This window comes from Epinephelus moara, chromosome 11 (genome assembly GCF_006386435.1).
Source record: "Epinephelus moara isolate mb chromosome 11, YSFRI_EMoa_1.0, whole genome shotgun sequence".
NCBI lineage: Eukaryota > Metazoa > Chordata > Actinopteri > Perciformes > Serranidae > Epinephelus > Epinephelus moara.
In genome coordinates this window covers 36,971,225-36,986,328 of record NC_065516.1, presented here as the reverse complement: position 1 = coordinate 36,986,328, position 15,104 = coordinate 36,971,225, and the positions used below count along the sequence as shown (strand labels likewise).

The following is a 15,104-nucleotide window of genomic DNA, read 5'->3' as shown; positions in this document are numbered from 1 at the left end:
AGGTGGAGGGACAGGTAGGGGGAACAGGTGGAGGGACAGGTGGAGGGACAGGAATATTTGTCAGGTGGAGGGACAGGTGGAGGGACAGGAATATTTGTTGAGCTCTGTCTGGATCATATCTGTATCTCATTCCTCTTTCCCCGCCTCTCCCTGTTCCCCTTCTCTTCTCTCCTCTCCATCTCACCTCCCTGTTTCCTTTCCTCCCCTGGTTCACTCTCCTTGTTTCCTCTCCTTATTTACTCTCCCTTCTCCTCCTCTCCCAGTTTCCTCTTCTTGTCTCCTTTCCTCAGTATATTTTCAGAAGATAATAAATCAATCAGTAAAGAGTAAATCAAATTCTGTGCACACAGACAGGTACAGACACACAGACAGGTACAGACAGGTACAGACGTACCTGGCGTCAGGTGAGATGTGGACCAGAGGTTTGAAGGTCTCCTGCAGGTACAGCTCTGTCAGAAAACACATGATGATGATGATGATGAAGAAGATGATGACATCACTGACTCATTACTGTGATCACCACAACCATCTGAATTTAGAGTTCGTACCTCTCCACGTCTCGATCTTATGTTCCTCCAGCTCGTAGATCTGAACCTGAAGGAGACACACACACACTCAAACTCACAGTACGGCTCTGCTGGAGGGACAAAAAGAGTCTGCAGCAGGAGGGAACACACGTTAACACTGCTGTCCGTCTACTTGTCCTTGCTGACAGTCACAGATATGAGACGCTACATGTGACGTGTCAGGATGACCTGCCGGTCCTGGACACAACCGTGTCCACGTCAATGAGACCAACAGGGAACCAATCAGCTGCTGGATAACAGTGAAGCTACCTGGGTCACTGACAACACACGATGTGTCATCACTCTGTGGAGACGTGACGCTTTGGTCCTGATGGTCAAACATCAGGTGGTCACTGGGAACCAGACCAGGTAAGATGGCCGACGGTGATCCCATGAGTTCTGACGTCACACCTGCTGTTTCATATCTGCTCTGTCTCAGCTGTTTCCTGGATACTAATGTGTCAGCCAATCAGACATGATGTCACAGTGTGTGTGTGTGTGTGTGTGTGTGTGTGTGTGTGTGTGTGTTTGATCCCATCGTCTCCTCAGGCTGTTAGAATATTTACAAAGACTCAGAGAGCACGGCTAAATATAGCACTGACACACACACACACACACACACACACACAGTCTTACCCACAAAGCTCTGCTTCTTGCTCTCCCACAGAGGAGCAGCTCTCACTCCGTTTGCCACCAGAGCAAAGAACGCCTTCTTCACCTGAAACACAAACAACAACAATATTATTATTAATATTATCAACAGAGGAAGTCATGGTGGAACTGCACCACCTAGTTTAATAATGACCTAACAGACCATCAGTCATCAGCAGTGATGGGCTGTCACTCTGGTTGATACTGGTTATTGATTCTGTTTAATCATTACATCAGAGCTGTTTAAAAAGTTTATGAGTTTCAGATGGGATGATTTCGGATGGGATGATTTCAGACAATGATTTCAGATGGGATGATTTCAGACAGGATGATATCAGACAATGACTTCGGACAGGATGATTTCAGACAGAATGATTTCAGACAATGATTTCAGACGGGATGATTTCGGATGGGATGATTTCAGACGGGATGATTTCAGACAATGATTTCAGACGGGATGATTTCAGACAATGATTTCGGATGGGATTATTTCAGACGGGATGATTTCAGATGGGATGATTTCAGACGGGATGATTTTGGATGGGATGATTTCAGACAATGATTTCAGATGGGATGATTTCAGACAATGATTTTAGACAGGATGATTTCAGACGGGGTGATTTCAGACGGGGTGATTTCAGACAATGATTTCAGATGGGATGACTTCAGACGGGATGATTTCAGACAGGATGATATCAGACAATGACTTCGGACAGGATGATTTCAGACAGAATGATTTCAGACGGGATGATTTCAGACAGAAGGATTTCAAACGGGATGATTTCAGACAAAATGATTTCAGAGGGTTTGATTTCAGATGAGGTGATTTCAGATGGGATCATTTTAGACGGGATGATTTCAGACAGGATGATTTCAGACGGGATGATTTCACACGGAATGATTTCAGACAGGATGATTTCAGATGGGATGATTTCAGACAGGATGATTTCAGATGGGATGATTTCAGACAGGATGATTTCAGACAGGATGATTTCACACGGAATGATTTCAGACAGGATGATTTCAGACAGGATGATTTCAGATGGGATGATTTCAGACAGGATGATTTCAGACAGGATGATTTCAGACGGGATAATATCAGATGGGATGATTTCAAGCAGGATGATTTCAGATGGGATGATTAGAGCTGAATATCATGAATATAACTCCATGTTGTGTGTAGAGCAGCATCAGTGCCACTGTATAAACTTTATGATATAACTGGAAACTATGAAGGTCAATAACACAACTCATATTCCTGACATCATCATACTGACTGAGGACATTAGCCAGTATCATTCCTTCATCCTGTACACTGTCCTCCTGTCCTCCTGTCTTTGTCCTCCTGTCCTCTGTCCTCTGTCCTCAACAAATACGACGGCAATCAGCCACAAGGGGGTGCTATAATTAAAGCCCAAAAATTCAGTTTTGGAAAGACCATGCCCAACGATGGTTCCCAACTGGTGGGTCGCGGTCCAAAGGTGGGTCACAGGTCCATTCTGAACGGACGGCAAGTGACTCGCCAACATGTCAAGTTCATAAAAACACACTTTATTTTTGAGTACAGTGAATTTCTGGCACAGAGGAGAGTACAGTTGTAAAGTGAGTGACTAACACACAGCTGCTTGGCAGAGACAACAAACCAGCTGGACGACATGTCGGAACACCTGTAAGACACTAACTATATAAACTGTGTGACTGAGGGGAAATCTGGACCAGTTGGGAACCACTGATCTATAAAAAAACCACGAAGGTCTACCAGACTAGATTTTACATTATTTAGAATTTTTTAAACACATTTTTGACATGTCCTCCTAAACCGTAGGTCCAATTTGTACCAAATGTTCTGTGGATCATCGCTGGACAAAGCTTATCAAAAGTTTTTAAAAGCTTGTTGATATCTCGTTGCGTTTTCAGGATACCGACCAATGAACTTTAGAGGGGGCGTGGCTCAGCACATTAATAGATCAAACTCCACAACTGCTGAGCCACTCATCATGAAAACTGCAGCAACATATCCTGAAAGACTCATTCACTCATCGAACACTAGGGGGCGCCACAAGTGCATAATTGGGCGTGGCATAACACAAATCAGACTTTAAATCAGAAACTGTCCAATCATCACAAAACTTGCAGGATATGTTTCATAACAGCGTTGAACCCGGTGTGTAAAAATATTTTGAAGTCAGTCAATGGGGGGCACAATGGCCTTTAGTTTGTTCAAACATCGCCAGACTCAGTGGATATGGAGAGGATAATGCCCTTCAAGGTGTCCTTCTCACTTTTAAACAGCCTCCACTACGCCAGACGGGTCACGCCTCTACGTCGGCCATTAAAATGTGATAATGGACACACTGAAGGGCATCATCCTGCTCATACCGCGGTCACTTACCAAAGAAAAAGAAAGTAAAAATATTCATTACTTTTTGTGCTTTTTGCAGTCAAAATCTAAACTTTTTCACAAGCCATAACCAGTCCCTCCAGAAAAATCGCGATTGTGCAAACACAATAATTAATGCAAATTCAATGAAAGTCCATAATATTTGCAGGGGCTTGCAATTTTTCAAAAGTCCAGTGATTTTTTTGAAACGTCATCAGACGTCTTCACCAAATTGCGCTAATGGCATTGCAGTATGGAGAAACGCTCTGTATTGACGTAAGAATTTGCACTTTGTTTAAAAGACAATATGTGCTGAATTTATTAAAATGTTATGTTAACAGAAGATGTAGCTGACACGTTGTTTTACAGTCACATTGTCTGGTTTGACAGCTACGATATTCACTCAGGGTTTTTTTGCAACATTATTGGAGTCCATGTTTTGAAAATAATTAAAAAAAACTAAATAAGAGAACTGAAATATGTGCAGCTGTCTTTGTAATATTCAGAATGAGTGATAACATAACTTATTTTTTGGAGCCAGTAGTTTAAAAGAAAATCACATTTTTTTTCTCCTGACTTGCAATTTTTGTCATTAGTTGCAATGTCCCGCAACAAAATCACATAAAAATGCAGCAATTTTTATCGCATTTTTTGACAAAATTGGCAGCAATTTCAAGGGTTTTTTTGCGGCGGGATCCTGGAAGGACTGCATAACTCTGTTTCCATGGTAACACCTGAGGGTTTACCTCATACCTGGAACAATCATTGCCGCCCCGTGAAGTTCTTATGCAACAGAAATGTTGTTCAGAAATTTGGAGCTCTATTACTGATGTGCTCGTTGTTTCCTTTAATAAAGTTTATTGTAACAGAGATAAAAACAGTATAATTCAGACTCAGGGTGTCTTATTAACATGTCAGAGGAAGAAATGAGTGGACGTCCCAACAGTGTCTCACCTGCAGTGTGGTGTCAAACACCACCAGTTTGGAGCTGGTGGGGATGATGTCATAACACTTGTGACACTTCATGAAGCGCATGTAGATGTCTCTCTCTGACTCCGCTGACGCTGCACAGGAAACAGGAAACATGTAATAATCATCATCATCATCACCATCATCACCATCACTGCTCATTCTCAGCTGCAGACAGTTCAGTCTGTGCTTTATGTTACTGTGTCATGTTCGCTACTTTATGTAATGTAAACATGCTAAAGCTAATAATGTGTGACTAGCATAAAACAACAGTTGTGTCTGTGAACCCTGACAGTTGTTACTGAGCTGAGTTTGAGACTTGTGTTAAATGATCCTGTTGTTTTATGGCTGTTTGGAGACGTTTTAAATGATCCTGTTGTTTTATGGCTGTTTGGAGACGTTTGTCTGTAAGACACAAGTTTGTCTTCAGGACTTTAACACACAAGTTTGTCTCCAGGACTTTAAGACACAAGTTTGTCTTCAGGACTTTAACACACAAGTTTGTCTTCAGGACTTTAAGACACAAGTTTGTCTTCAGGACTTTAACACACAAGTTTGTCTTCAGGACTTTAACACACAAGTTTGTCTTCAGGACTTTAACACACAAGTTTGTCTTCAGGACTTTAACACACAAGTTTGTCTTCAGGACTTTAACACACAAGTTTGTCTTCAGGACTTTAACACACAAGTTTGTCTTCAGGACTTTAACACACAAGTTTGTCTTCAGGACTTTAACACACAAGTTTGTCTTCAGGACTTTAACACACAAGTTTGTCTTCAGGACTTTAACACACAAGTTTGTCTTCAGGACTTTAACACACAAGTTTGTCTTCAGGACTTTAACACACAAGTTTGTCTTCAGGACTTTAACACACAAGTTTGTCTTCAGGACTTTAACACACAAGTTTGTCTTCAGGACTTTAACACACAAGTTTGTCTTCAGGACTTTAAGACACAAGTTTGTCTTCAGGACTTTAAGACACAAGTTTGTCTTCAGGACTTTAAGACACAAGTTTGTCTTCAGGACTTTAAGACACAAGTTTGTCTTCAGGACTTTAAGACACAAGTTTGTCTTCAGGACTTTAAGACACAAGTTTGTCTTCAGGACTTTAAGACACAAGTTTGTCTTCAGGACTTTAAGACACAAGTTTGTCTTCAGGTCTTTAAGACACAAGTTTGTCTTCAGGACTTTGAGACACAAGTTTGTCTTCAGGACTTTGAGACACAAGTTTGTCTTCAGGACTCTGAGACACAAGTTTGTCTTCAGGTCTTTAAGACACAAGTTTGTCTTCAGGACTTTAAGACACAAGTTTGTCTTCAGGACTTTAAGACACAAGTTTGTCTTCAGGACTTTGAGACAGATGGTCCTGAAGTTTTATAAAAAGATGATGGTTTTGGTAAAATGAAAAGATTTCTTCCTGAAAGGTCTCTCTGACAGAAAGGTCTCTCTGACAGAAAGGTGTCTCTGACAGAATAGTCTGAGTGGGCGAAAGTTCGCTGCATAGATCAGCCTCTCATTGGGAGCTGCAGAGCTGCAGACAAACAGCTCACCTCCACCAGGTGAACTCATTTTACCTGCCGTGCTGAGTGGGGAACGAACAAGAAAATATCAGACAGTTTGAAAAGATGTATAAAAAGATCATCTCTGGGAGGTACAGAGATGAGGAAGGGGAATACGAAGCACGCTGACGGTGTCGTCGATCAGAAATGACGAGCATGAACACAGTGGTTCGGTTTTGGGCAGAGAGCTGGTCTATGAGACTGACTGATGGATGGAAACAAGCACTTTGCTTCTTCCTGCTTTTACACATGAGATGTTCATTTATTTCCTGGTGTCATTTTTTGGTTTATTCCAAACACGTGGTGGCCTTATGAGAGATCAACAAGATATCAACCAACCAATCAGCTAACGGACAGGAAGGCGTCTGACTGACTGACTGACTGGAACTACAATATGAACATCTTCGTGAACCCACTCAGAGAAACTGGGACCAAGTCCTCCAAACTGCCCCGAACCATGAGACACAGTGACATCACTTCCTGTGTGGTTAGACCTGTAAACCACCGAGTCAGGCAGAGAAAGGGAGAGCAAACAGTGATTGTCTAATCTCTGCGGGTCAGTTGCCACGGTGACTTCAACATCCAACTCAACTGAGCTTGTCTCTAAGCTGTCTGTTGCCATGACAACACACACAGCTGGCTGCTCAACATCTGCCCGTGACACTCATGCTGCAAAGCATTCTGGGAAGAGGAGGAAGAGGGCTTTTGGAGATGGCACGTGGAATACAGCTGTGACTCATCAAAGATGCTGATCAGTGATGTAACAGGTCACAGTACCAGTCTCACTACCCATAATCCCTTGCGCTCTGGGTTTAGCTCCTGTAGCTGCAGGATTATACCTCAGTCTGTGTCTACATCATCAGACTGATGAAGGTCAGAGTCTGTCTGTCTGTCCTTCATGTTCACTGTCACACAGCCGAAAGCTGAAAAGCCACAGGCGCCACTGGGACACAGCGTATCATGTGACGTGTCACGCTGCAGCTCGTCAACCACACAAAGTTCTTACTACTCTTACTGACAGGTCTGAACCTCCTCCTTCTCTACATCAGCTTCAAACCTGTGTGGACAGCCCCTAATTAAAGCTGATGTCTCACCTGAAGAGCCGATCTCCAGAGCGATGACTCAACAGGAAGTAGCTTTTTGGCAATTGTGTGTATAATGATGGGACTGTGGGTCGTTCAGCTCGAGATATTTCTTGCCCTAAACGAGTCTCTCTTCATCCACTCTTCATCACACACGAGACACAGCAACAGCTACAGAGTTCTCTTCATACATCCATGGCGAGCAGAGGAGTCGAGCTGCTACAGGAGCAGAGAAGAAGAGCTGCTACAGGAGCAGAGGAGTCGAGCTGCTACAGGAGCAGAGAGGAAGAGCTGCGACAGGAGCAGAGAAGAAGAGCTGCCACAGGAGCAGAGAAGAAGAGCTGCCACAGGAGCAGAGAAGAAGAGCTGCTACAGGAGCAGAGACGAAGAGATGCTACAGGAGCAGAGAGGAAGAGCTGCTACAGGAGCAGAGAAGAAGAGCTGCGACAGGAGCAGAGAAGAAGAGCTGCTACAGGAGCAGAGAAGAAGATCTGCGACAGGAGCAGAGAGGAAGAGCTGCTACAGGAGCAGAGAAGAAGATCTGCGACAGGAGCAGAGAGGAAGAGCTGCTACAGGAGCAGAGAAGAAGAGCTGCGACAGGAGCAGAGAAGAAGAGCTGCTACAGGAACAGAGAAGAAGAGCTGCTACAGGAGCAGAGAAGGCTACAGGAACAGAGAAGAAGAGCTGCTACAGGAGCAGAGAAGAAGATCTGCGACAGGAGCAGAGAAGAAGAGCTGCTACAGGAGCAGAGAAGAAGATCTGCGACAGGAGCAGAGAGGAAGAGATGCTACAGGAGCAGAGAAGAAGATCTGCGACAGGAGTAGAGAAGAAGAGCTGCTACAGGAGCAGAGAAGAAGATCTGCGACAGGAGCAGAGAGGAAGAGATGCTACAGGAGCAGAGAAGAAGATCTGCGACAGGAGCAGAGAGGAAGAGCTGCTACAGGAGCAGAGAAGAAGAGATGCTACAGGAGCAGAGAAGAAGAGATGCTACAGGAGCAGAGAGGAAGAGCTGCCACAGGAGCAGAGAAGAAGAGCTGCTACAGGAGCAGAGAGGAAGAAATGCTACAGGAGCAGAGAAGAAAAGCTGCTACAGGAGCAGAGAAGAAGAGATGCTACAGGAGCAGAGAAGAAGAGCTGCGACAGGAGCAGAGAAGAAGAGATGCTAAGGGAAAGCCACGGCGGCGGAGCATCCAGGAGCCTCAACACACATCTAACCACCACCAGAGTGGACTTGTACATTGAAAATAATGGGGACGTATTTTTTGACGTGCAGCATTCGCCACTGGTGTGTTTTGGCCCTTAGTGACTTAGGAGGGAGGAGGTAAAAGAAAGAGGAAAGTGACAGAAGTGTGTCAGAGACTAACAGGAGTGTGAGCCAGCAGCGAACACACTGATTGGATCATTGATTTCTGGAAACTGAGGAGCAGAAGGTACAGTGTGTGTGTGTGTGTGTGTGTGTGTGTGTGTGTGTGTGTGTGTGTGTGTGTTTAATTAAAGGGGAATTCCACCACAAAGTGACTTCAGGTTGCTTCTGGATGGAATCGTAGAATTTGATCATAAAAATGGAATCACCTGTGAAACATGGAGTATCGTTGATGTGATTTAGGATTACCGCCTCGCGGTCGGTTGCCCCCATGAACCAGTTAAGTTGCAGTTCCAGTTTACATCCATGTCAGTGAAAACATGGATGCTTCACACATCAATTCAGTATCTGACCAAATGTCTCCCCCTCTGTTCCTGAGATATGACGCAGAGTAATGGACAGAGAAGTGTTTTTTGCAGAACCTAAACTGTCACTTCCAAACACCATCTCTTCGAGGTGGTCCTGGGACATCAGGCTCACGAGAATGAGACAGACGAGGTCACAGTGTCAGGAAGTTATTCTGGTAACCTCTGTCCTCCAAAGCGCTGTTGATCCTTCATTACCATGAACACACACACTGTAGTTTATTTTGACTCCGACACACACTGTCCTGCTGACACATGAATCCACCGCTGAATATAGTCCCCAGCAAAGTCCCTTCCTGTCTGAGAACCAATGAGAGGGCAGTATCAACAGTTTAGAGTCTTACCAGCATCATCGGGGTCCGGCTGCTCCGACATGCCGTCTGCAACCTCCACCTGTCGACAACATCACACCATCAGTAAACTAGAGGATCACAGTCTGAGCAGCAACAACGTCCACATGTCTGACTGTCAGCGTTACACTCACACTATGTATTTTATATTACAAAAAAGAAAATGAATACATTTAAAAATACATTTTAAATAAATACAAATAAAATAAAAACAATTAAAAATTCATCACAATAAGTTAAAAAGAAAATGTAATAGAAAAGTAAATACACAGTGGAATTAATAATAATAATAATCATAATCTTTATTAAACAGCATCTGTCATACACAAGACATACAGCACCAACTGCTTTCACACATTCTAGAGAACTGAAAAAAACGTCCTACCAAAAAAAAAAAAAAAATCAATTCTTTGAATCATCGTGATGCAGACGTGGACGACTGGGCATCAATTCACTAAAGGTTAATAACTTGATGTTGATGGAACTAAAGAGGTGGAACTCAACGATGCAGCGCCCGCACAGCTAACAGCGCGGACACGACAGCGTTAACTTGAATTCATCTTCACAGAAGCAGTTTTAAGCTCGTTTTAATTCAGTGTCTAAATAATTAAATTTGCAAGACGAACATTAATTATGTTGTGACTACTTCCTACACTGTCACCCAGAGACGAACGTTAACGAGGCGAAGCAGCGATCAGCAGTGACATTAACAAACCAGACCGGCTGATTGACGACACCCTGCAGCATCAAACAACTTGAACCAAAATAACACCTGAGAAACTCTGCGCCCGCTCCGCTCAGTGTCTCGGATTTTCCCCGAGATAGCGTGCAGCAGAGAGGCTGCTCCCCACCGCTGCAACACAGCAGAGCCTCCCCCTGATTGTGTTACTATCATACAGGCAGGAGACAGTAAGGTGCTTTCAAATTAATGCAATAAAGGATTTATTCATTTAACAAATAAAATATTTTGATCTGCTTTAATTTTTTAACTCAACTGTGTCAGAAAACAGCCTCGTCCCAGAATTCTGAATTCACAACTTCAAAATCTAAAACTAACAGTTTGACCTGAAAACATCAGCGTCCACATGTGTCACTATAATCATCTTTGTTTGAAAGAGATTATTTCTTATGAAGATGTTGGATCTTTGAAGACGTGTCCTGATGAAACATGTTCTTATCAGGTGTAAGAGACGTTAGCTACGTCACACGAACTCCTGTCTCACTTCCTGGTTTCTGTGAATGCTGCTCAGGTACCGGTAACATTTCTGTTTTTTGATAACTTCATTATAAAATATTGCAATCAGGTGTGTCTCAACCGTAGCAGGTCGACTCTGCGGCTCCTATAAATCCAAACTTAATAAGAACTATGGTTTTGAAATAAGTATTTTTATCAGCATTCAGAGAATTCTGAGCAACTTTTAAAAATGAAATGGCTCCTCACTTTGACTGCTGAGAAATTATAAAGTATATAACTTTGTCGACTCGGTCAGATCTGACCTCTGACCCCCATCAGGTATGATGTTCAGGATGACATTAAATCTCTGGGAGGCTGGTCCCTCACAGGGTTTAACAGACAGAAAAGACTTTGATCTTTTCAAACAGATTTACCTGATTGAAGAGTAAAAAACAAAAACCACAAAGAAGTAAGGTTTTGTCCCAGCTGTTCACACTGAGGCGTCATTCACATATTAAACAGACAGAATGAACATAAAACAGGCCAACAAGACTTTTCACTATGAAAGGACATCCAAAATCTTCAGTACACAGACAGAAGCAAAACTATGAATCGTACAATCATTAAATCATAAAACCATAGAGTGGTAAAACAATGACATCACAAAATCAAGTAAGATTTCAAAAGAGCTGCAGCAGCGTGACGCGTCAAGAGTGTCAGAGCTGTATGAGGAGAGTCACAGCCACTTAAAGGCTAACGTGAACAGATGAACATATTCAGCAAGCAGCTTCTCTGATGTCTGTAGGTCATGTGTTCATAGCTTTGGGGCGTCACTGACAAACGCTGCATCCTCGATCTTCTTCCAGTAAACCAGCAGCAGGTGATCGCAGTATTCTTGGAGGCGAATAGTTAACAAGAGTTATGGCGCCATGACGTATATAGCGTGCATAGCAACGGGCTGAGATAGAGCAGTCGGACTCGTTGCACTCACTAGACTAGGACTACAGTGTTTTCTTCCGGTAAACGTAAACCCGTAACATCTGCCCCGCCCCCTATCCAATCAGAAACCTTCCCTGCCCCAAACCTTGCGCTGACCAGGGCTGTACCCAAATATTCGGATATTCGAATATTCGTTTCTATGGGTAGGTATTCGTTATGAAAATTTGGTATTCGATATTCATTTTTTTTAATTTACTTTTTTGTTTTGTTTTTTTTTTACATATTTTTTGGTGCTAAATGTAGTCTTCTTGTTGTTGGTAAATGTAGGTTATCAATAAAAATCAAAACTTTTAAATTGCATTGTTAAAAATGTGAAAATATAGTATATCCTACCAACTGAGCTTGTGCGCACGGCACGCTTGAGCACATCCGTCTGAGGCTGTGGATCAAGTTTTACCACTTTATCACTATTCCCTCTAACTTGTAGCTGTTTTTTCGTTATCTTTTGTATTTAATATGAATTATGGAACTGTTTTTGTCAACGTTTGTTTCCCCCGTTTTGTACAATAAATTATTGTTTAAAGTTTCAACAAGTTTCTTTTGGAGTGCGTGACACAAGTGTGTTTTGAAAACGACCGCGGACTGTCACCTGCTCAACGCATCAGTACCTTCGGATGCCATGACAGTAATAGCCAATAATGTCAAAATATCATTTACAGACCGATTTAACAGACGATCACTGCTGCCCGACCCGCAGGTCCATTTGCGGGTCCCGCGGGTTACGGGTCGACCCGCGCATCACTACTCAGCTCAGTCTATAAGGCTGTACACAACAGTAAGGCTATAGACATTATATTCTATTCAGGCCGGCAGAACCAGCAGCGCATCGGCTCTACAGTGCACGGCACTGCTGATTAACCATTTTATTGCAGCACAGAGTGTCTGCCAGCAACCAATTACTTGCAGAGGCTTCCTACAACTTGTTTCAACGGTTCCGATTTAATCAGAAGACAAATTAAACAGGATGACTAGCCAATGTGAAAATCAAAAGAAAGCATAGAATAATGTACTGAAGGAGACTGTTGTGCCATCACATTTGTTTGTGGTTTGAGAGCAAAGATCCGGTCGCCGCTGTGCAAAACTCCGCAATACAATTAGGTCCAAAAAAACCCCGGAGGAGTGCTTCACAAGGAGCCGAGCCTGGCGTAAAACCGGAGAGAGCAGGCAGCACAGCTACAGCACCTGTTTAATCTTTAAGATGTGCAATCAGGCTCATCCCTAACACACATCTACACCAACACTGCAGTTCAAGAAACATTCAAACATTCCACATCCTTCAGACGTGCCAGGTATTATTCACTCATTCAGCTTTTCACTCATTCAGCTTTTCACTCATTCAGCTTGAGCATTCACACCTGGTGAATTTTGTCAGAAACTGCATGTTGTTGTTTGAAGTTGTTTTTGTGTTGGGACATGATTTGTTCCAGATGTGGCTGATGCTGATGCTGATGCTGATGCTGAGTGTGACAGCAGCTGACAGGGAGCAAAGAAAATCCCATAATTCCAGTGGTTAAGAGGTCACGTGTCAGCACACAGGTTAACATGACTGAGAGGTGGTTCAATTAGCATGACCCCTGTGATGACACAGGAAATGATCAGAGACAAGGCCTCAGCTGGGACATTATGGGATGTACAGGAGCCTGTCTTCAGAGGACAGGACGGGAGGCTCTGCAGCAGCATCATCATGTGATCAGTCATGTTTATCAATACGTGACTGTGGTGGTGACATGTGATGACAGCGAGCTGAATGGTCACGTGACGTGATGAGAACGATTTTTGGGATGAAGACGTGATTGTTTGGGAGGTTTTTCGGCTGCTGATGCTCCATGACTGATGCAATGTGACGTTAGCTAGCACCTACTTGACAGTCGCCGTTCATTGAACGCTGTTTTCGGTCCTCTCGCTGAGTCTCTGCGCTGATGTCCACCTCTGGAGCTTTCACCGGGAATCCCTCCAGCCCTCACGGCTCCATGTCGTGTCTCTGCCCGGCCGCAGGGCCCTGATCTGCTGGTAAACGGCCGACTTGTCTCGGTAAAGATCGCCACTGTCCGCCGCTCCGCTTCAGGTTGAAGCAGCCGCGACCACCGGAGACGAAGCAGCTAACAAGCTAGCGGAGCTAACACGCAGCACTTCCGGTTCGATGTGTCACAACAAAAGCACACCTGTTGTGATGATGCTCTGTTCACCAAAATAAAACCTGAACATTACATTACAATACTTTTAATACTGCAACGATTAATTTATGAGTCGATCAACAGAATATAAATGAAAATTAAACTTTAAGTGATTTAATCTTAAACATTAGATAAGCTTTAATTTATTTTACTTAAAAATTATAACTCTGTACTGAATGTGATCGTCTCATTGACACTGTGTGGTTTTAAATTAATGTATTTTTTATGTTTTGTAACTTGTGGAAGCTAATGGGGATCTACATAAAGAGTAAAGAATAAAGAATGGTAACTTTACTTACCATCATATAGGCCTAGTCATGTCAGTATTAAAAAAAACATTTGCTGGTTTCCTGCTTCCTAAATGTGAGAATTTGATTAATTTCTGTGTCACACATGAGAGTTAAATCCATAATCCATCATGGAAATAATCCTCAATTGCAGCCCGAAAATATTTTCACTTCTTTCTGGTACAAATGAACTTATTTCTGGATTTTTGTCTGGAAATGAGCATCAGTGACAGAACAAAGCACCACCTGACGATCCTTACTATTAGCATGTATGTGTGTGAGTATGTGAGGTCACACTGACCTTTGACCTTTGACCACCAAAATCGCATCAGTTCATTCTTGAGTCCAAGTGGACGTTTGTGCCGAATCTGAAGAAATTCCTTCAAGCTGTTCTTGAGACGTCACGTTCACGAGAATGAGACACGCAGACAGACAACACAAGAACAGGACGCCTGCGGCCACATCGCCGTCACACAGGAACAACAAAAAAAACAAAACTTGCAAAGGTGACAGTGATGTCATACCCAATCACAACAAAGAAGAAGTTTAAAAAAACAGAGAAGCTTCAGTTTTCTTCAGTTTCTGTTGATGATAAAAAGATTTAAAGTTTCATTCAAATGGCTGAATCACACAAACGCTTCTTCTAAACAGCTTCTATTTAATATTTTTAATTATATTCACGCCATAAAACTACAACTCATCACTTGTGCTATCCTTTCTTTCATTTCCATTTATTTTCGTGAGTGAATGTCTTATTTTGAAAGCACAATTTCCGGTCCCGTTGTTGTTACATGTGAACACTTGACGCTACTTCAATGTGACAGCAACGGAGCGCGAGCGGGACCGGAAACACCCGATGAGAGCCGAGGATCAGTCCGCTCACTGTTTATCTTTGATGCATCAGCTGAAATCTGAAATGAGTGCTGAGTCAGCACGTGATCAATAATTAACAGTGTGGCGCTGTCTCTGTAAGTGCTGACAGTAAGGGTTCAATAAGTACATCATCATCACCATCATCATCATCACCATCATCATCATCACCATCATCACCATCACCATCATCATCACCATCATCATCATCATCATCATCACCATCACCATCATCATCATCACCATCATCATCACCATCACCATCATCATCATCATCATCACCATCACCATCATCATCACCATCATCATCATCA

The 15,104-nt window shown here is 43.0% G+C and overlaps 1 protein-coding gene across 1 annotated transcript in view; it reads right to left on the bottom strand.

The window, feature by feature from the left end:
• Positions 1 to 15,104, bottom strand: part of LOC126397839 (uncharacterized) — a 30,128-nt gene that overhangs the window by 6,496 nt on the left and 8,528 nt on the right. Inside the window, exons 3-8 of the mRNA XM_050056835.1 lie at positions 9,281 to 9,329; positions 4,552 to 4,661; positions 1,139 to 1,284; positions 976 to 994; positions 549 to 594; positions 395 to 449 (exon numbers count right to left, since the gene is read on the bottom strand). Coding sequence (XP_049912792.1) covers positions 395 to 449; positions 549 to 594; positions 976 to 994; positions 1,139 to 1,284; positions 4,552 to 4,661; positions 9,281 to 9,329 — 425 coding nt within the window. The remainder of the gene's footprint in view (positions 1 to 394; positions 450 to 548; positions 595 to 975; positions 995 to 1,138; positions 1,285 to 4,551; positions 4,662 to 9,280; positions 9,330 to 15,104) is intronic.